This window comes from Thalassophryne amazonica, chromosome 18 (genome assembly GCF_902500255.1).
Source record: "Thalassophryne amazonica chromosome 18, fThaAma1.1, whole genome shotgun sequence".
NCBI classification, from domain to species: Eukaryota; Metazoa; Chordata; class Actinopteri; order Batrachoidiformes; family Batrachoididae; genus Thalassophryne; species Thalassophryne amazonica.
Window position 1 is genome coordinate 56834528 of NC_047120.1, and position 20120 is coordinate 56854647.

The 20120-nt window shown below is 40.3% G+C and overlaps 1 protein-coding gene across 1 annotated transcript in view; it reads left to right on the forward strand.

The window, feature by feature from the left end:
- The first annotated feature begins 684 nt into the window (after positions 1–684).
- top2a (DNA topoisomerase II alpha) overlaps positions 685–20120 on the forward strand; it is a 31713-nt gene continuing 12277 nt past the window's right edge. Inside the window, exons 1-21 of the mRNA XM_034193913.1 lie at positions 685–776; positions 3926–4072; positions 4272–4362; positions 4482–4545; positions 4650–4795; positions 9541–9638; positions 9731–9943; positions 10139–10312; positions 10587–10688; positions 10841–10978; positions 11066–11204; positions 11325–11482; positions 11817–11942; positions 12136–12246; positions 13741–13846; positions 13983–14092; positions 14615–14707; positions 14819–14933; positions 15040–15161; positions 15674–15822; positions 18243–18474. Of these exons, the coding sequence (XP_034049804.1) occupies positions 759–776; positions 3926–4072; positions 4272–4362; positions 4482–4545; positions 4650–4795; positions 9541–9638; positions 9731–9943; positions 10139–10312; positions 10587–10688; positions 10841–10978; positions 11066–11204; positions 11325–11482; positions 11817–11942; positions 12136–12246; positions 13741–13846; positions 13983–14092; positions 14615–14707; positions 14819–14933; positions 15040–15161; positions 15674–15822; positions 18243–18474 (2652 nt within the window). The 5' untranslated portion in view covers positions 685–758. The remainder of the gene's footprint in view (positions 777–3925; positions 4073–4271; positions 4363–4481; positions 4546–4649; positions 4796–9540; positions 9639–9730; positions 9944–10138; positions 10313–10586; positions 10689–10840; positions 10979–11065; positions 11205–11324; positions 11483–11816; positions 11943–12135; positions 12247–13740; positions 13847–13982; positions 14093–14614; positions 14708–14818; positions 14934–15039; positions 15162–15673; positions 15823–18242; positions 18475–20120) is intronic.

Sequence of the window (20120 nt, forward strand, 5' to 3'; positions counted from 1 at the left end):
TTAAATTAGTTTGTAAATAATAACAAAGCTAATGATATTGTAGCATTTACAGTCAAAAAGTAAGGAACAACTGATGAATAAAAAATATTTTCAAAGTCATCATAAAACTGTAATGCTATCATTAAGTATTCATATCGGTATTCGGTATCGGTGAGTACCAAAATGTATTTGGTCTGGAAAAAAGTGGTATCGATGGATCCCTACTGAATATCTATCATTGAATATGGTGGTGTCTTTGGCCCAAGGAACGTCATGGGATTAAAAAAAAATTTTTGTCCCTGTTTTCTAACATTTATTTCCTGTCCTACATTTGAGAAGTGTAACATCTGCTGGAAAAAAAAAAATATGTGTGAAGAATATAATGGTGATTGCAGTACTGGCACATCATTACAAAATCTATGTGAACGGTCTCTTTTATGAAAATTAAAAAAAACAACAACAACAAAAACATTTATTTATTTTTAAAAAACTTGCTTCTATTGTATTCTGTTTTGGAATCTGGTTGGCTGGCTACGGCCCAAAGCGCGCCTCTTGTAAAATCACAGATTGGCTGTCTTTCTTGAAATGGGCGGGATTAAATTTCTCATTCGAGGAGTGCAGAGAAGCTTCCTTTTGATTGGTCCATATCATTGCCGCGTGAAGACCTCCGAATTTTTAAATTTTACCTTGGACACCCGACGCATACGATTCTTAGACGTTAAGTTGGCGAGTTGGTTACAAACTCAAGTCCTTGATAGTTATTAATAAATACAACAAAAATGGCGGAACCGCTGAAGGTAAAGTACAGTTTTCGTTGCTGCGATAAACTTAAGGCGCCGCAGCTAACTGGTGTTAGCATCATAACTAAGTTAACGACCGTTATGGCGAAAAACAGAAGGTTACAAAGTCATAGTTTATTTATTTATTCAGTGTCCTGCAGTAGATTGATTAGATAATGTGCAAATTACACTTCTCTTCCTCAGATGAAATTTTGCACAGCGAAGTGTTATACAGCTGCACTGCACATTTAGCATTGTGCATACCGTTTTTATCTGCATATTATATTTTTTATAAGGAGTCAATTGCAATTTCATTATACACTGTATAACGACAATAAAGTGATTCTGATTCTGAAATGTACATTTTCGCTTAATGTTTTCTTTAAAAGTTTGTTGTTTCCCCCCCACTGCTTACTACTGGTTTTAGTCAGGTCCATAAGTATTTAGTAACAGTTTGTGTGGTTTTACCTTTGTACACCACCACAATGGAATTGGAATCAAACATCATGATCCTGCAGCATAGACTGTCTGCTTTTATTCAAGGAAGTGGCTATTTTCAAGCGGTTCAAAAAAATAATTGACCATTTCATAATTGCGGCCATTTGCATTCTTCCCTTCATTTTAAGAGTAGCTGAAAAAACCCTTATTGTAGTAGACATTTCTTAACTTGGTGACTGACTAATGAGGGAAGCCACCAAGTCACCCATGACTACCTATTGTACCTATGACTGGAGAAACTACGTAGTGCAAGACAGAGTGGAAAGTTTAAGTTTGCGGGGAAGATGTTTTGACTGTGGATGAATTGTAGTAAGTAGCATATAGGTAATATTTTGCACAGATCCTCAGAAATAAACTTGCAGATGTACAGGTAGAGACTGGCTTTTTGAGGTATTGCATGGTGGATTAGTGTTTAGCACTGCTGCCTCTCGGCAAGAAGTTTGTGGGATCATTTCCTGCCCTTTGTGTATGGAGTTTGCATGTTCTCCCTCTGTCTGAGTGGGTTTCCTCGGCACTCCGGTTTCCTCCCACAATCAAAAACATGCTTATTTAGTAGAGCTGAAACAACTAATGGAGTTAATCGATTAAAATCGATTATTAAAATAGTTGTCAACTAATTTAGTCATCGATTAGTTGCTAAATAACTTTGTTTTACCGCAAATGTTTCGTTTCTTCCATATAATCAACCGAGCTTTGCTTTGAATCTTGAACCAATGAAGGAGTGCTTCGAGCTGCTGCTTCGTTGGTTTCATTTGTTTTATTTCACTTTATCTTAATTTTTCTCCACTAAAACCCTAAAGAGCATATGTCTGAGGAATGTTTACCTTTTTTATGTTAAACTGACCTGTTATAGTCCTCTGAAACAGTTGATAGATGTATTTTATGCTAACGCTGATGCTAACATGTTAGCATGTCTATGGCGTTTTCAGTGTTAAAGTTAGCATTAAGCTGCTGGCATTTCAGCATGTTTGTGCATTTGTTTTCTGTATAATAATTAATGGCTCAGCGTTTATTGTCGTAAAAAAGTCAAATGTATTACAAATTATTTTATTTTTTATTTATTTTTATTTATATATTAATAATAATAGCAACAATAATAATAGTAATAATAACTAATAATGCTACAATACAATTTTAGAGATAGAGACATGAGTCACATGTGTCATTGTGAAATGACCACATAGTTTACAAGTTATACAGAGAATGTTGCACATATAATGAGTCAGGCTACAGTTTTTGATTTAGGTTTTATGGTTAACTAGTTATGCTAATTGCTCATTTGCAGCAACAAAAATACCTATTTTTTCACCATATATTTTATAACATTTATATGTTTCAGTGTTGTTTTATGGCAACTCAGCACTTTGATAAAGCAGTGTCATTTGAAATAATTATTTTTGTTCTTTATTATAAACTGTTTTATTCTTTATTATTTTATATTTCAACACCCAAGGGACATTTGATGATTTGTTGATTTTCAAGTATTTTAAGTTTTCAAATAATGTTCTGTTGTTAAATAAAGTGATGGAAGGAGAGAAAAATTGTTTCACTGGCACATTTTTAAAAAATTCCCCGGTAATCTGATTAATTGTGTCGAAACCCCATCAGATTCATCGATGATCCAAATAATTTTTTGTTGCAGTCCTATTATTTAGGGTCTGCTACTTTCTCTGCCCCTGACCAAGGCAGTATCTCTACATCTGGAGTTGGTCCACGAGTGCTTGTGTCACAGTCAGAGCTGTTCCCTGTCTGATCGGTCCCCCTGCCTTCACTGCTCATGCGCCATTTTGGAGCATCAGCAGGAATTCACCGATTATCACCTTGTTTCTGCTTAAAACTGCACTCCAGTCATCTATCTCAGCGACAGATCTATGAAACGTCTGAAACTATCATTTCCACATAAATTCAGCATTATTTCATAATAAAAGATGGGGGACTGATCAGAGTGCAACACCGGTGCATCCGAGTCTGACTACTTATCAAAGTGAACTTACCTGTTCATGACGCCAGATTGAAGCAGGAGGACCTTCGTGGCCGGGACGACGGTGGGGATCGAACCCATGCGGCTCGCACAAAAGACCGTTCCTCTACCAGGTCAGCCAAAGGGGAACTCCCCTTTAGCCAAGCTAGCGGGAACGTCTTTTCAATTGGGACCCGGGACCTTCATCCCGCTACAAAAGGGAATAATGTTATTATTAACCATCAGATGACAAAGTAAAACCTCTTAAATAATTCTAAAATCAGTTTTAAGCAGAAACGAGTACAATGACAATAAAGGAAATTATTATTAAATCATGCAGCTGGCGATTTTTAATTTTTTTTTTTTTTTTTTATTTATTTATTGAGCTGTTATTTTGCACTGATGCAGATTTTGTGGGGAAATGTATGACGCTTCTCTACCAACAACAAGCTTTCCAGTCTGGAGTGCAAGTTTTTTGTCTGGTGCATCACCAGTCACAACTTCATGTTGGATTGAATCACTTTTTGGATTGCACAGGGTTATTCCATTGTCTGGGGTTTTGTCTCCAAGAGAGTCTGGATGCACTTAGACTAGCAATGAGGAGTGAGAGCATTGACATGTTAGTCATGTTTTCATATGTTATTTGTAATTTGGGGAGGGGTGCTGTTGCCATGTGTCCACATAAAATATACTTGTTTGTCTTTGACAGAACTTCTTTGAGAATAAAATGCTGGAGAAGACGAAGAAGGATCCAAAGCGACTGTCTGTGGAGAGGATCTATCAGAAGAAGACACAGCTGGAGCACATCTTGCTCCGGCCGGACACCTACATCGGCTCCGTGGAGCCTGTCACCCAAGTAAGACCTCTTACAGCAATGATTGCTTTGCTGAAATTTTTGCCTACACAGTGTAGCCTAATTTAATTCATTACAGATAAATCATTGCTTGTTGTCTGTCCGCAGCAAGTGTGGGTGTATAATGAAGATTGCAGATTAAACTGTCATGATGTCACGTTTGTGCCAGTGGTTTGATAAATATTTGATTTTCTTTCCACAGCAAATGTGGGTGTATGATGAAGATGTTGGAATGAACTGCCGTGATGTCACCTTTGTGCCAGGGCTTTACAAGATCTTTGATGAGATCCTTGGTGAGTGAGCAGCTGCTGTTTGTCTTAAAAAATCCTTAAAATCAATGTGTAAAAAAATGCGTGCCATCACATAGTGTGTTTGAAACACTGAAATAACCAGTTTACTGTTGTTTTCACAGTGAATGCAGCAGACAACAAACAGAGAGATAAGAACATGTCCTGCATCAAAGTCACCATTGATGTGTGAGTACAGTATTACAAAGCCAATTGACACCTCAAATTATCATTTCGTCCTACCACTGTTTGCTTTTACATGTAAACCATCATATTTTTCCCCCTTATTGTAGTGAAAACAACACCATCAGTATCTGGAATAATGGGAAGGGTATTCCTGTTGTGGAGCACAAGGTGGAGAAGGTCTACGTGCCAGCTCTCATCTTTGGACAGCTCCTCACCTCCAGTAACTATGACGATGATGAGAAGAAAGTCACCGGTAAGATGAACTGTGGAATACCGATTATCTTCTCTCTTGTTGATGAATCTCTGCTTACAGACATTAATACATGTAACAGATTTGTTTATATAAAATACAACAGTCCTGCATGATTGCCAGTTTATCACTAAAGTTCTTCAAGAAGCATGTGAAGCTAAGCTTTACAGTATCTTTACAGCTGGTTATAAAGCTGTAAAGATGCATCTCTAAAGCAAGCCATGAAGATAGTTGTCCATTTAATGTTTTTCATTGATCTGAAAATAAATTAAATTCCTGAACTGTGATTTTAATGGGGCTAGTGAGTATGCTGTGCAATGCAGGAAAATATATATATATATGTTTTTGCAGTAAAATATTCTATCTGTTTACATCAACAGTTTACTTACACCCAAAAGCAAACGCCTCTTCTGCCTGCAGTGTCATCCATGACGTGGTGCAGAAACTGCAGTCTGTCTCACCTGATGTACCGATCTTTTTACTGGGCAATTTCAACCATGTCTCCCTTAAAAAGACACTACCTGACTTTTATCAATATGCAACCTGCCCAACCAGAAGGGATAAAATTATTGATATTTGTTATGGGTCCATCAAGGAGGCATATAAATCTCTCCCAATGCCCCCCCTGGGTTCGGGGAATCACAACTGTGTCCATCTCCTTCTTACATATAGAACTGTTACATATGCGAGACATTAAGGACTGGACAGAGGAGGCTGTGCTTTGCCTAAGGACTGCTACTACTGCACTGATTGGGTCATGTTCAAAGAAGCTTGCAGTGACAATCTTGATGAACTTGCTGGCGTAGTTTCTTCGTATTCCACTTTTTGCAGGGATATGATCATTCCCTGTAGGCGTGTGAAAATATTTCCCAATAATAAGCCATGGGTCACGAGGTCAGTTAAGGCTTGTATACAGGCCAAGAGACTTGCTTTTAAACATGGATCAGCCTCTGAGCGGCATACAGCCACTAAGGAGGTGAAAATTGGGATTTTAAAAGCAAAACAGGACTATAAAATGAAGCTGGAGAATAAGATGGCGATGAATAATCTTGGATCTGCTTGGTCAAGCATGAACGCCATTGCAGGCTTCCAACACTAAAGCCAGCAGGACCATCTCTTTTGATTGCTTCCAGTCTAATTTTGAATTTGCAAATGCTCTTAACTGTTTTTATACACGTTTTGATGTTTTTGAATTTAGTCAGGAAATACAGGAAGTGAGTCATAAAGTGTGTGACAATCAGCACTTTTTTATTTCCTAGAAGGATGTTGAAAAATCCTTCTGTTCCCTCAAACCAAGCAAAAGCTGTGGTTCTGATAATATTTGTGGCCATTTGCTGAAATCATGTGGGAAAGAGCTGAGCTCTATTTTTCAGTACATTTTTAGTCAGTCTTTAAAGATGCAGCACGTCCCAAGAGTCTGGAAGGATGCTGTTATTATCCCTGTGCCAAAAATCTGTTCTCCCAAGACCCTCAATGATTTCAGACCAATCGCACTAACATCGATTGTCATGAAATATTTTGAGAAACTTGTAAGATCTGAAATCTTGAAGACAACGGAACATGACCTTGATCCCATGCAATTCACTTATAGGCCCAACAGAGGAGTAGAAGATGCTACAGTCACTTTATTAAATTTGCTTTTTTAACATCTGGGGGGGAAAGGAACACATGCAAGACTTTTATTTATTGACTTTTCATCTGCTTTTAACACAATCCAGCCCCATGTGTTAGCCTTGAGGCTTTTAGATCATACACTCAACAAAAATATAAACGCAACAGTTTTGGTTTTGCTCCCATTTTGTATGAGATGAAGTCAAAGATCTAAAACTTTTTCAACATACACAATATCACCATTTCCCTCAAATATTGTTCACAAACCAGTCTAAATCTGTGATAGTGAGCACTTCTCCTTTGCTGAGATAATCCATCCCACCTCACAGGTGTGCCATATCAAGATGCTGATTAGACACCATGATTAGTGCACAGGTGTGCCTAAGACTGCCCACAATAAAAGGCCACTCTGAAAGGTGCAGTTTTATCACTCAGCACAATGCCACAGATGTCGCAAGATTTGAGGCAGCGTGCAGTTGGCATGGTGACAGCAGGAATGTCAACCAGAGCTGTTGCTCGTGTATTGAATGTTCATTTCTCTACCATAAGCTGTCTCCAAAGGCGTTTCAGAGAATTTGGCAGTACATCCAACCAGCCTCACAACCGCAGACCACGTGTAACCACACCAGCCCAGGACCTCCACATCCAGCATGTTCACCTCCAAGATCGTCTGAGACCAGCCACTCGGACAGCTGCTGAAACAGTCGGTTTGCATAACCAAAGAATTTCTGCACAAACTGTCAGAAACCGTCTCAGGGAAGCTCGTCGTCCGCATCGGGGTCTCTACCTGACTCCAGTTCGTCGTCGTAACCGACTTGAGTGGGCAAATGCTCACATTCGCTGGCGTTTGGCACGTTGAAGAGGTGTTCTCTTCACGGATGAATCCCGGTTCACACTGTCCAGGGCAGATGGCAGACAGCGTGTGTGGAGTTGTGTGGGTGAGTGGTTTTCTGATGTCAGTGTTGTGGATGGAGTGGCCCGTGGTGGCGGTGGGGTTATGGTATGGGCAGGCATCTGTTATGGACGAAGAACACAGGTGCATTTTATTGATGGCATTTTGAATGCACAGAGATACCGTGACGAGATCCTGAGGCCCATTGTTGTGCCATACATCCAAGAACATCACCTCATGTTGCAGCAGGATAATGCACGGCCCCATGTTGCAAGGATCTGTACACAATTCTTGGAAGCTGAAAATGTCCCAGTTCTTGCATGGCCGGCATACTCACCGGACATGTCACCCATTGAGCATGTTTGGGATGCTCTGGACCGGCGTATACGACAGCGTGTACCAGTTCCTGCCAATATCCAGCAACTTCGCACAGCCATTGAAGAGGAGTGGACCAACATTCTAGAGGCCACAATTGACAACCTGATCAACTCTATGTGAGGGAGATGTGTTGCACTGCATGAGGAAAATGGTGGTCACACCAGATACTGACTGGTATCCCCCCCCCCAGTAAAACAAAACTGCCTTTTATTGTGGGCAGTCTAAGGCACACCTGTGCACTAATCATGGTGTCTAATCAGCATCTTGATATGGCACATCTGTGAGGTGGGATGGATTATCTCAGCAAAGGAGAAGTGCTCACTATCATGGATTTAGACTGGTTTGTGAACAATATTTAAGGGAAATGGTGATATTGTGTATGTGGAAAAAGTTTTAGATCTTTGAGTTCATCTCATACAAAATGGGAGCAAAACCAAAAGTGTTGCGTTTATATTTTTGTTGAGTGTATTAAAGTAAGTAACAATCTTGTGGGCTGGATTTTGAATTTTTTTTAACTGGCAGGACACAGAGTGAGAGTGAACGGAACTGTTTCGGATCAGGTTATATCCTCCACTGGTTCCCCACAAGGATGTGTGCTCTCTCCACTTTTGTTCATCCTCTATACAAACGTTCTGTAGCAGCAGAGAGGATAGAATGATTTTAAAGTACGCAGGTGACACAGTTATTGTCAGCCTGCTGAAAGACAATGATAGGAGTCTCGGCCCAGTTGTCACTGATTTTCTTGACTGGTGCAGTAAGTCTTTTCTTGAGATGAACATCTCTAAAACAAAAGACATGATTATTGACTTTTGTAAAAATAGTGCTCCCAGTCAAGAGGCAACAGTTTTAAAAGGTCAGACAGTGGAGTGTGTCAGCACATATAAATATCTTGGAACTGTCATTGATGACAAACTGAACTTTGAGGCAAACTGTGACGCTGTGTACAAAAAGGGACGCCAGCGCCTCTGTTGTTTGAGGAAACTGTCCACTTTTAACATTGACAGAACCATGCTGACCTTGTTTTATCGTGCTTTTATAGAATCAGTTTTATCCTGTCTTGTTTCATGGTTTGGAAGCGTGTCCCTCAAAAACAAAAATTGTCTAAACCAAACTGTGAAATGGTCGAGCAAGCTGATTGGAGAGGCTCAGCTTCAGCCAGAATCCCTGTATATCAAACAGGTACAGAGGATAGCTGGTTCAATTTTGAGAGACGACTCCCACCCTCTTCATAGTGAGTTTCAGCTGCTCCCCTCAGGTCGGAGGTTCAGGGTACCAGCTTGTAAAACTAAACGCTACAAAAACAGTTTTGTACCAGCAGCCATCAGTAACAGAAACTTAAATATAACTTTTGTATTTATTTTTTGTATAGTCTCTTTTACCTTGTTTTTATGAACAGCACATTTTTATTTATTTATTTAGTTTGTTATCCTTTTGGCTCGGTATATGTTTTTAAACTTTTTATCTACTGATGTTTTATCTCATCTTGCTTTTATTCTATTTTGGGGCCGTCCTTGTGGTTCTTTTAGCTTTTTAGCACTGTTGTCGCTTTGTCTTGTTCGGTGTTTTGCTGTGTGTTTACCAAACGAGATGACTCACTCACTGTAAACTAATTTTACCCAAGGGTATAATAATAAATTGAATCTGAATCTATCTTGGGACAAATGTTTGGGGCATTGCAGAGAGTAGTTTAATTGTGTCAAAATGTGCACTTTATAGTATTAAGATTGATATAAACTGAGGTCTTGTGCCCTGTGGAAGTGTTGCATCCTGATGTCTCAACACTGAAGCTGATTTTTATGTTATCACAGCCAGTAAAATAACAGGAGACTAGAATCTTAATCCATATCTGAAAATGCTTGTTGTTTAGGTGGACGTAATGGGTATGGTGCAAAGCTTTGCAATATCTTCAGTACAAAGTTCACCGTAGAAACCGCCTGCAGAGACTCGAAAAAGATCTTCAAACAGGTGAAAATGAGATTAAACCTTATTGCTTTGTGTCACCTTTTGTGCAAGGGGAGAACAATTTTTTTTTTTTTTGCAACAAAACATTTTCACAGACCTGGTATGACAACATGGCCAGAACAGGAGATGCCGTCATCAAACGCTTTGACGGAGATGAATACACCTGCATCACTTTCCAGCCTGACCTGAGCAAATTCAAGATGAGTGTCCTGGACAAAGACACTGTGGCTTTGATGACGAGGAGGGCCTATGACATCGCCGGGTCCACAAAGGGTGTCCGTGTTTTCTTCAACAGCAAGAGGCTGCCCGTAAGATAACAGGCTAATAACCCAGAAATAGCTTTTATTTGGCTGCACAGGTTAATAATAATGACACATTAGATGATATTTAATATTAGATTGAGCTACTTATTGCACTGAGCTGACTTCACACTTTTATTGCACATATGTGTTGGGCTTTTAATCCTCTCATTAAGACTAAGTCACCCTGTTCTTGCATTCCAGGTTACGGATTTCCGTAGTTACGTGGATCTGTATGTGAACGACAAAGTGAATGAACAGGGTGATAAAATCACTGTGGTCCATGAGGTTGTCAACGAGCGCTGGGAGGTCTGCCTCGGTATGAGTGAGAAAGGATTCCAGCAGGTCAGCTTTGTCAACGGTATCGCCACGACCAAGGTAATGACATGACGTGATTGTGGCCTCCAGGCAACACTAATAAAACAGCACTTGTGTATTCTGTAATGTCATATGGACACCATTTTCTCACGTTTTGTTTAAATTTACATCTGTGACCAGCTTTTAAGCCTTTTAGCATTGACTGAAGCAGCCATATTGCTTTGGCAGCTAAATACAAATTTGGCTGCTCTCCCAGCCAATTTGTGTCACATTAATTAAGATGCATGACATTTATTATGTAAATGGTATCTTAAATTTGCTCTTTGGACTCCAGGGAGGAAGACATATTGACTACGTGGCTGACCAGGTGGCTAGCAAGTTGATTGAAGTGGTGAAGAAGAAGAACAAAGCCGGGGTGGCTGTCAAGCCTTTCCAGGTGCAGTCACCTTATTGGGAATGCAGATTTATTTATTTTTGTCAAAATTGCAATGCTGTGATTGCTTTGCTGTAATCTTTGCTGGATCAGTACTGAATAGAGTATAAGGTTTAGCTTTTTTTATTTGTATTTTTATATTCCTCTCCATCCAGGTGAAGAACCACATGTGGCTGTTTGTCAGTTGCCTGATTGAGAACCCCACTTTTGACTCTCAGACCAAAGAGAACATGACATTGCAGCACAAGAACTTCGGGTCTTCTTGTGTTCTCAGCGACAAGTTCTTTAAACAGGTGCTAATACAGATAAAAAAATAAATCCCCAGCGATTACCATGGAGCTGTAAATGAGTTCCTTCTTCCTCTTCATTATCCATTTCAGGCCAGCACCTGTGGTATTGTGGAAAGCATCATGAACTGGGTAAAGTTTAAGGCTATGTCGCAGCTTAACAAGAAATGCTCAGCTGTCAAACACACAAAAATCAAAGGAGTACCCAAGCTCGATGATGCCAATGATGCAGGTATTCAATAGAGAGCGTGTTCAGCATGTTTTTACAGTCGTTAGTCTGGCTTTATTGGATGACTAGTGATTTTTTTTTTTTTTTTTACCGTCATCTAGTGACAACAAATTCTTTTTGCAGGTGGGAAGAATTCCGATGGGTGCACGCTGATTCTTACCGAGGGAGACTCAGCCAAGACCCTGGCTGTGTCTGGGCTGGGCGTGGTCGGCAGGGACCGCTATGGCGTCTTTCCTCTCAGGGGAAAAATGCTCAATGTTCGGGAGGCTACATACAAACAGGTTTGGCCCACACAGCTTTTTACACGGTGGTTAGCTGGAAGCTGCTTCAGTTTTCCTGATGCATATTTTCAAGCAGGAAGCGCAAAGTGGGTTAGATGGATTTGGACAGATAGCTGCCTTATTGATCTTAGAAGGGGGAGTCAGACAGATAAGTGTTCTTGTAACATGAGGCTAACCTTGTAAAATGGCTGAAATTAAATTTGCATCTTTCTATGTAATATATATTTTACTATAATTAGTTAGATTAAATATGTTGAGGTAGCCTCTCTATCTCTCTGGTTACCAAAACGTTCAGCAAGCATCTGAGTGTAGAAATTGTTTCATCTTTTCTCAGATTATGGAGAACGCAGAAATTAACAACATCATTAAGATCCTGGGTCTCCAGTACAAGAAAAACTACAGTGACCCAGAATCCCTCAAGAGTCTGCGTTATGGCAAGATCATGATTATGACAGATCAGGTCTGCTGACAACCTCACTCATCATGTAGACATCACTGTTTCTATGTGTTGGACTATCTGAGTTACATTCACTTGGTTTTTGTAGAACATTTTATCAGTACTGAATTTTAAGAGTGTCTATGGTTTTGTTTGTAAGTGTCATGATATTTTGTCTTTATTAGTCATTTTATTGGTGACTGTTTTACTCTTATAGGATCAAGATGGCTCCCATATTAAGGGCTTGTTGATCAACTTTATCCATCATAACTGGCCGTCGCTGCTGCGTCATAACTTCCTGGAAGAGTTCATCACCCCGATCATCAAGGTACTCCTAATAGAGCCATTTAAGTTATTTCTTTTAAAAGTGCCTTTACTTTAAAATGGCATATTAATGACTGGAATAGAAACTAAATGTCAGAGACAAATAAGAGGATTTCATGATGTAGATTTGTAGCTGTGTTTTAAGGCTTTGGAGATACTTCTGCAGAATGATAAAAAAATTACATGACAATTGTAAAACAACTGATATTTCATTGGTGAGCCTTTCAGGGACAGATGGACTGTTGGAGAAAGTATGGATCTCCCAAGGCTGACCACTTTCATATATTTTTGGAATTCAAATTAATTCATATTGGCAAGAGTTGACTGGAGAAATAAGGGCAGTTTTTGGTATCGAAGTTGGTTATTGTTATTCCACCATATTCCTGGGCAAAATGCAAGATGGACTGAAATCTCAACACAAATACTTTTACAAAGTAATCTTGGCTACAAGCAGGAAAGCCATCACACGGAAGTGACTGCAGGTAAACTCACCATCAAATGATGGCTGGATTGCAGTTATGGGTGAAATATGTTGTATGGAAAAATTAACTTACACCTTGAGATGAACAATGCTTTAAAGACTAGGGAAAAATGGAATACATATCTTGCCAGATGTAACCGTTTCTTTGTATAGATACTTCTATTTTTGTACTGATGTAAGGTCCTTTAGCAGCCATTCTTTACTCCTTTATTTTCTTTATTTTCTTTTATTTATTTTTGTCCTGAAAATGCAATAAAAGGTAAAAAAAAAAATTGTAAACAGGTACAATGTTTGAGTCTATTATTATGTAATTTCCGTATATCCTTTTTATAAACCGTGTGTCTGAGCTAGTTAATATGACCATTATTATGTATTTATTGTTACAATCCACAGACGGCATTTACTTATCAAATCTGGTGTGAGGACTTGTGACAACAGTAACTATTGAGACATTCTGTTAATGCTCCATGTTTGTAGTCAAAGACAACATTGCCAAAAGGACAGAGCAGTTCAGACTTTTCAGAAGTCTTGTCATGTTCACAAGTTTTAGTCCAATTTGGTTCAAAGTGAACTCATCTAAAGTTTTCCACTGGAACTGAGGCACAAATTGTTCTCTGCATGTAGTTCAGATGGATTATTGATATTCTGCTTGGATGAATGTATCATTTCAGTACTATGGAAAGACTCCAGTAATGAGACAATCTCTGGTATAATTTAATGGGAACCCCTGGTGAACCTAAAGTAACCTAACGCTGGGTCTCTTTGTGTGGGACAAAACTGCCATCTGGTGACGAAACACTAAACAAAAATGATTCCTAGGGGAAGCTGCTGTTTCAGTCCTATAATTTGTATTAAAACAAACTTTACGCTTCTCACAATCCTCCCTTTTTTCTGTTCTTTCCATATATATATATATATATATATATATTTTTTTTTTTATTTATTTATTTTTTTACAGAAACAATACAGTGAGGGGATAGAATGATTTTTAAATTTATCTTCCATTCTTCTCTTCAGGCATCTTACAAGAAAAATCAGCTGTCATTCTACAGTATTCCTGAATTTGATGCATGGAAGGAAAGCCAGCCAAATCACAAATCTTGGAAAATCAAATACTACAAAGGTTTGTTGCAAACCCCTGTGTGGTAGTAAATCAGACAAGTAAGCGAGAACTTCATTCCATTGAATGTCAGCGGCTGTAGTCCGGAGTGTTGTGTTGTTGTTTGTAATGGGGTTTGCTTTGACCTTTGTTCATCCAGGTTTGGGAACCAGCACATCACAAGAAGCAAAGGAGTATTTCTCTGATATGCAGAGACACCGTATTCCATTCAAGTACTCTGGACCTGAAGACGATGAAGCAATCACCCTAGTAAGACATCCCTACATTCAGCTCAATGTCTGGTTAAAGTGACTTTGTAAACCTTTTGGAGACCACAAACATATATCGGGTGTCCCAACAAAATATGCAGCATTTTATCAGCAAAGAAAATGGTCAAAGCATATGTCTATGAAATAAATTTATGGCTGAATAGAAAGCTGAAAGGTTGAAGTTTTTCATACAAATGTCGATATTGGTCCTGCATTTTGTCAGTCTAGCATAAAGTCGCTGCACCTGTTTGACACTCTTGGTCTGGTGCCAAAACTCAATAGTTTTTGTTTGCTGTAGTATGGTTAATCTTGGCATTTTCCTGAGTCTTGCTTGGCATCAACATAAACTTCAGGGTCTCTGCAAGTAAAAAAGAAACATAAGTGATTAAGTTTGTAGCATTTAAGGGTCAAACTGAGTGTTTTAAATGTTGTATATTTTTTGGGACACCCTATAAGACAACGTTACTGGTCTATCTACTGTTGGTAGTGAGTGTTCATACTTAATCGTTTACCATTTTTCCAGGCCTTTAGCAAGAAGAAGATTGAAGAGCGAAAAGAGTGGCTGACCGCCTTCATGATTAACAGGCGGCAGCGTAGGGAGCACAACCTGCCTGAAGTAAGCGTTTCATGGCTGTGATGTCCAAATGTATTAATTTTCAGTGGCTTATTTATTTATTTTTAAATCATTATCTCATGATTTAATGTGCATTTTGTTGCCTCCATACAGGACTACCTATATGGCCAGGCCACCAAGTCTCTCTCCTACAATGACTTTGTGAATAAGGAGCTGGTACTTTTCTCCAACTCTGACAATGAGCGGTCCATCCCCTGTCTGGTAGATGGTGTGTAAAACTGATACAATAACCCAGACTATATATAAGATTCTTTAGATCCTAGAGGAAGTCTAGAATGGACTAAGATTTGTCAACTGTGCAACCTGTATCACAGGTTTGAAACCAGGCCAGAGGAAGGTCCTGTTCTGTTGCTTCAAGAGGAACGATAAGCGGGAAGTGAAGGTGGCTCAACTAGCTGGCTCAGTGGCTGAAATGTCGGCCTACCACCATGGAGAGGTGCGTTAACTTAGTCAATAGGACTCTATTATCAGCATTCTCAGGGACCTATTTGTTTATTTTGTTAAATGTCTGTGAATCCTGACTGTATTTGTAAGCTGACCTCACTTGTTAAATGTTATTTGACCTTTTCTACCGCAACAGCTAGTTCAGTTGCTACCATGATGGCTTCCTAGCAGTTGGCTGAGTTCACATTACCTCCTTCAATTTCCATATAGCTTGAAGACTATTTTGTGAAACTTGCTGTTGCACTGAAGCACTAAGATCTCAGACCAAAACACTGGCTTCCCTTTAGCTATCCCTCTTCCCTGTGCACTAGGGCGATAGAATGCCATTTGTGAGTCTTGTTGGAACACTGTAGCAGTATCTTCTCCATCGGGGGGAAAAGCCAGAAGTTTGTTGATTTGGGTTTGACCATGTTCTTGGTCAGAGGCCATCTGTTATCTTGAACACTGCCAACTAAATTTAGTTGTGCTCTTAATACTATTATCTCCTTTGTTTTTATTTTTCAGATGTCCCTGATGATGACCATCATTGGTTTGGCCCAGAACTTTGTGGGAAGCAACAACTTGAACTTGTTGCAGCCTCTGGGTCAGTTTGGAACCAGGTTGCATGGTGGCAAAGACTCTGCCAGCCCTCGATACATTTTCACCATGCTCAGGTCAGCAGACTTTTGACTTCCAGCTGATCTGCGACCTGCTGCGTCAGCAGGGGGAAACGGTGTGTCATGAAGGGTGTAGATGGGGCAGGCTATGCAGGGTGCTGTGGTGCTCCTCACTTTATCATAAAGTCTTGATCATCCGTCAAAACATCTGCTGGTGTGATCAGCAGTAAGGAAAGTCTGCACAGTCTTCATCATTCATGCCCACCCCTGTTCTCATTAGCTGTAAAAGGTGGAATTGAGGAATTTGTTCTTGTTTAAACTTATTTTTTTAAATGGTGCTGTGTGTAATTCTTCAGTCAGTGCAAATATTTGGTAGATTTACAGACTTGGTTTTAATATGTACAGAAGAATAATTAAGCAGGGCTGTGAAAACTCCGCGGATTTCATCATGGGGAGGGGTGTGGGGTGTTATTGATGTACTCTTTAATCGTGAACATCACTGAGTTTTTAAAATGCTTATCGCAAAGCGTTCTCTTTTTTTACGACATTGTGTAAGTTTTATAAGTCTATGGACACTGATCTGTGTGTTACAGATACATATCAGTTTCCGCGGAGTTTCGCGGAGGAAAAATGCCACTCAAAGTGTAGCTGTTACAACAGTTGTCGTAAAGCAGGACTGGTTGGTTGCTGCGGCAACGCTGTGTGGCTCCTGTGCGGCGCTTAAGCTAAATGTAGCATGTGGACATCCCAAACTTTTAGAGCTTTCAAGTTTTTAAAAGATTTGTGCAGCATGTCTGTGTCACGGCCCGACGTCGCACAAAAAGAAGATGGCGAGAAAGATCCGTGGAATTGTCGCTGGCTTCATGAACACGCCTGAAAGATAAAAGAAATGGGAAAAGTGAACTGTGCCCTCTCAGGAAACACGGTAAGAATTTTTCTCTCCCTGGAAAATAAACATTCTGCTGTTCAAACAGGATTTTAGACAAGATTATGTGACTTTTTTTCACTAATCTAGACTGTCTTTCATTGTAATAAAGACATTGTGAAAAAGACATTCACTGTGGCTTTGAATGGATTTAGGCTGCATGAATTTACACAAGAATATGTGACTTTTTACTATAGAGGGTTTTCAATCACATGACTGATTTGCTGCAGGACAGGTGCCGTCTCCATTCTGGATTACAAGGAGGCTGGCGCGTGATAGAAAAATGGAGAGAATGTCCAGTTATTACGATGCGTTAAATCCTCGAGATAAAGCTATTTATCGTGATAGATGTGTAGCAGTTGGTTTAGTGGATCCGTATCTTGTACCAGATAGTGAATTTAGTGTTGATGTAACAAACTGGCCAACAGTGTCACACTGCGATATTGTGAACTAGGAAGCTGCCGATCAGGTCAGCCTCGCCGGCCTCCTGCAGAGCATCACAGCGGAGCTCTGAAAGCGGAGGTCGTCTTGAAGTCCTGAGCGATTTCTCTCACCAGGCGCTAGAAGGGCAGCTTGCGGATCAGCAGCTTGGTGCTCGAGGACGACAGTGTAAATAAGCATCCGTATTGGAAGCGTTCTTGTGTTATCCTCAGCAGTATTTTTATGTATTCTTATATAATTTTATTGCCCAATAAAATTCTGGGAGCAGTGGATTTCTGGAAGTGGCGGATCTCTCTCAGCGCCACGGTGCCGTGAGGCTTCTTCACACCGATGCTGAAGCTTCTAGAATTGTTCGCCAGATGCACGTAGCGTATCACAGTGGCCACCGCGTCGTAATCCAGAATGGCCGCGGGACACAAAATGACGTGACCGATACGTCACATGAAAACCCTCTATAAGGTATGTTATTGATATTTTACCCTGATTTTCCAAATATTCTACAAGCTTTAGCTGTGGTTTTTGAAATGCTGTAACAGTCTTTTCAGTCTTCATAAATTTCATGTAGTTTAATTGTTCTGAGTTAATGCATAATTTGGTTTACATTTAAAAGGAAAATCATTCCAGGTCCTACTTCCACGTCATATTCTGTTATTTCAACATCATTACTGACAGGTCAAATTAAAGGTTGAATGTAGGATCATTTAAATATGCACTAATTTTGAGATTTGTTCTTCCAGGAGATGCTGAAAAAGTATCATTAGATAAAAATTTAATTCTGGGGCCCCACAGGGCCCTAGACCCCAGCTCCTGGGGTAGCTGTAACACCCCCCCCCCCCCCCCCCCCTGCAAATTTTCCTCGGATTTCATAATTTTCATTTCATAGTCCTTATTAAGAGTGAAATGACTCAACTGAGCAGTAATAAAATTCCATGTATATTATTTGCTGTGGATATGAAGGCCTTGCAATATTGTATTGCACTGCAGTTTAATTTGACAATTACAGTATTTGATTCTTTGACAGTTGACGGTTTCATTTTCTGTATATAAATTGGCCTTGATTTATACTGTGGCTTCTTGTCAATGATGAACTAATAATGTTATTCTTGTGCAGCCCTCTGGCCCGTCTCATTTTCCCAAGTGATGATGACAATTTGCTCAAGTACAACTATGATGATAATCAGCGTGTTGAGCCTGAGTGGTACATGCCCATCATCCCCACTGTGCTGGTAAACGGCGCAGAGGGCATCGGCACGGGCTGGGCCAGCAAAATCCCCAACTACGACGTACGAGAGATCGTCACCAACCTCCATCGTATGCTCAATGGGGAGGAGCCGCTGCCCATGGTGAGAAGTAGTGTGCCTTGATAGAGAGACTGGCGACATGACGAGTCTAAAAAAATCAGTCACATGACTCATGGTGCCATCTTGGGTTCAAAATAGCGTTCGCTGTTAATCCGTCTGCATGTAAATCCAGCTATTTTGTTTATTTATTTGCTGAAAATGCCGGGTTGTTGTGCATTTGGAGGCACAAATACACAGCAAGGGTTTCAAGTTGCACAGATTCCCTTCAGATCCGAACAGAAGAAAAAATTGGGAACGTTATCAGCCATGTGGGATGGAAGCTGACATCACTGTCGAAGCTTTGAGAGGTAAATTTATTGTTCAGTCCCATCTACAGTAAAACTCACCTAAACTGTCATAATATAAACCAGATATTCGCAATCACTGGACAAAAAAGTCTGTATTGTTTTCCATGTAATAAACACCGTATATAACGGATTTTGTACAACAGATTTTCGCTCACATTGTATAAAATATCCTGTCCTATCGCAGTGTATGCCCATTAAACCCTTTGCATATGGGACCAGAGTCATGTCTGTGATTAAAATTCAGACTTTATTTTTTTCACACTGTGCTCAGACTCAGACCCGCAGCCTGACTTGCACGTCAGGCTGCTGCAGGCTTGAGCAAAACATTTTCAGAGGAAATTTTGACCCGGTGTCCCATCGAGATGAGGTGAACTTCGAGATGAGGTGCGTTGTGCTGCTGCGCATGCGCACATCGCTCTACCCCGGACTTGAAGATGTCACCCGTCGAGATGAGGTGCCTTGCGCAGCTGCACATGTGGAGATGATGTAACTCGCTCGACGTGCAATTGCACATGTGCTTTTTTTTATTATTATTATTAATTGTATTCACTGTATTTATAGCCCAGTAAGTACAACATTTTCTGTATTTTACATTAGGTGCATAAATGTATGTATATGTACAGGGTCTGTTAGAAAAGTATCTGACCTCTTTATTTTTTTCAAAAATTATATGGATTTGAATCGTGCGCTTGCATCAGCCAAGCTTGAACCTTCGTGCGCATGCATAAGTTTTTTCACGCCTGTCGGTTGCATCATTCGCCTGTGAGCACTCTTTGTGGGAGGAGTGGTCCAGCCCCCTCGGCGGATTTTCATTGTCAGGAAAATGGCCGAGTGACTGCCGCTTTGCTGCATCAAAATTTTTTCAGAAACTGTGAGAGACAGTCAGGTGGAAACCGTTCGGAAAATTCAGATGGCTTTCGGTGAAGATCTTATGGGTATCACACAGATTAAGGAGCATTACAACCGGATTAAAGACGACCCACAGCGGCTGAGGGCGCGCTGCTCTTCGAGTGGCCATCGACAGGCTGAAACGACCAGATCATTTCCAAAGTGAAGGCTGTGTTGATCCGGGACATCGTGTGACTGCCAGAGAAATGGCAGAAAAGGTGGACATCAGCCATTTTTTGTCAGATTCCACTGTTACAGGAGATTTTGTAATGAAAAGACGTGCGGAGGCATTCGCGCGTCGGGATGAAGCCGCAATGGCGGAGAACAAAAGCAAGTCCGTGTTGGAAGTCTCACAGGACATGTTGTGACATGCTCAGGTCTCCACAATTTCTCGGATACTCACTCGACTAAAAAGCCACAGAAAGCCTTCTGAATGGTGGAAGACCTGGGCAG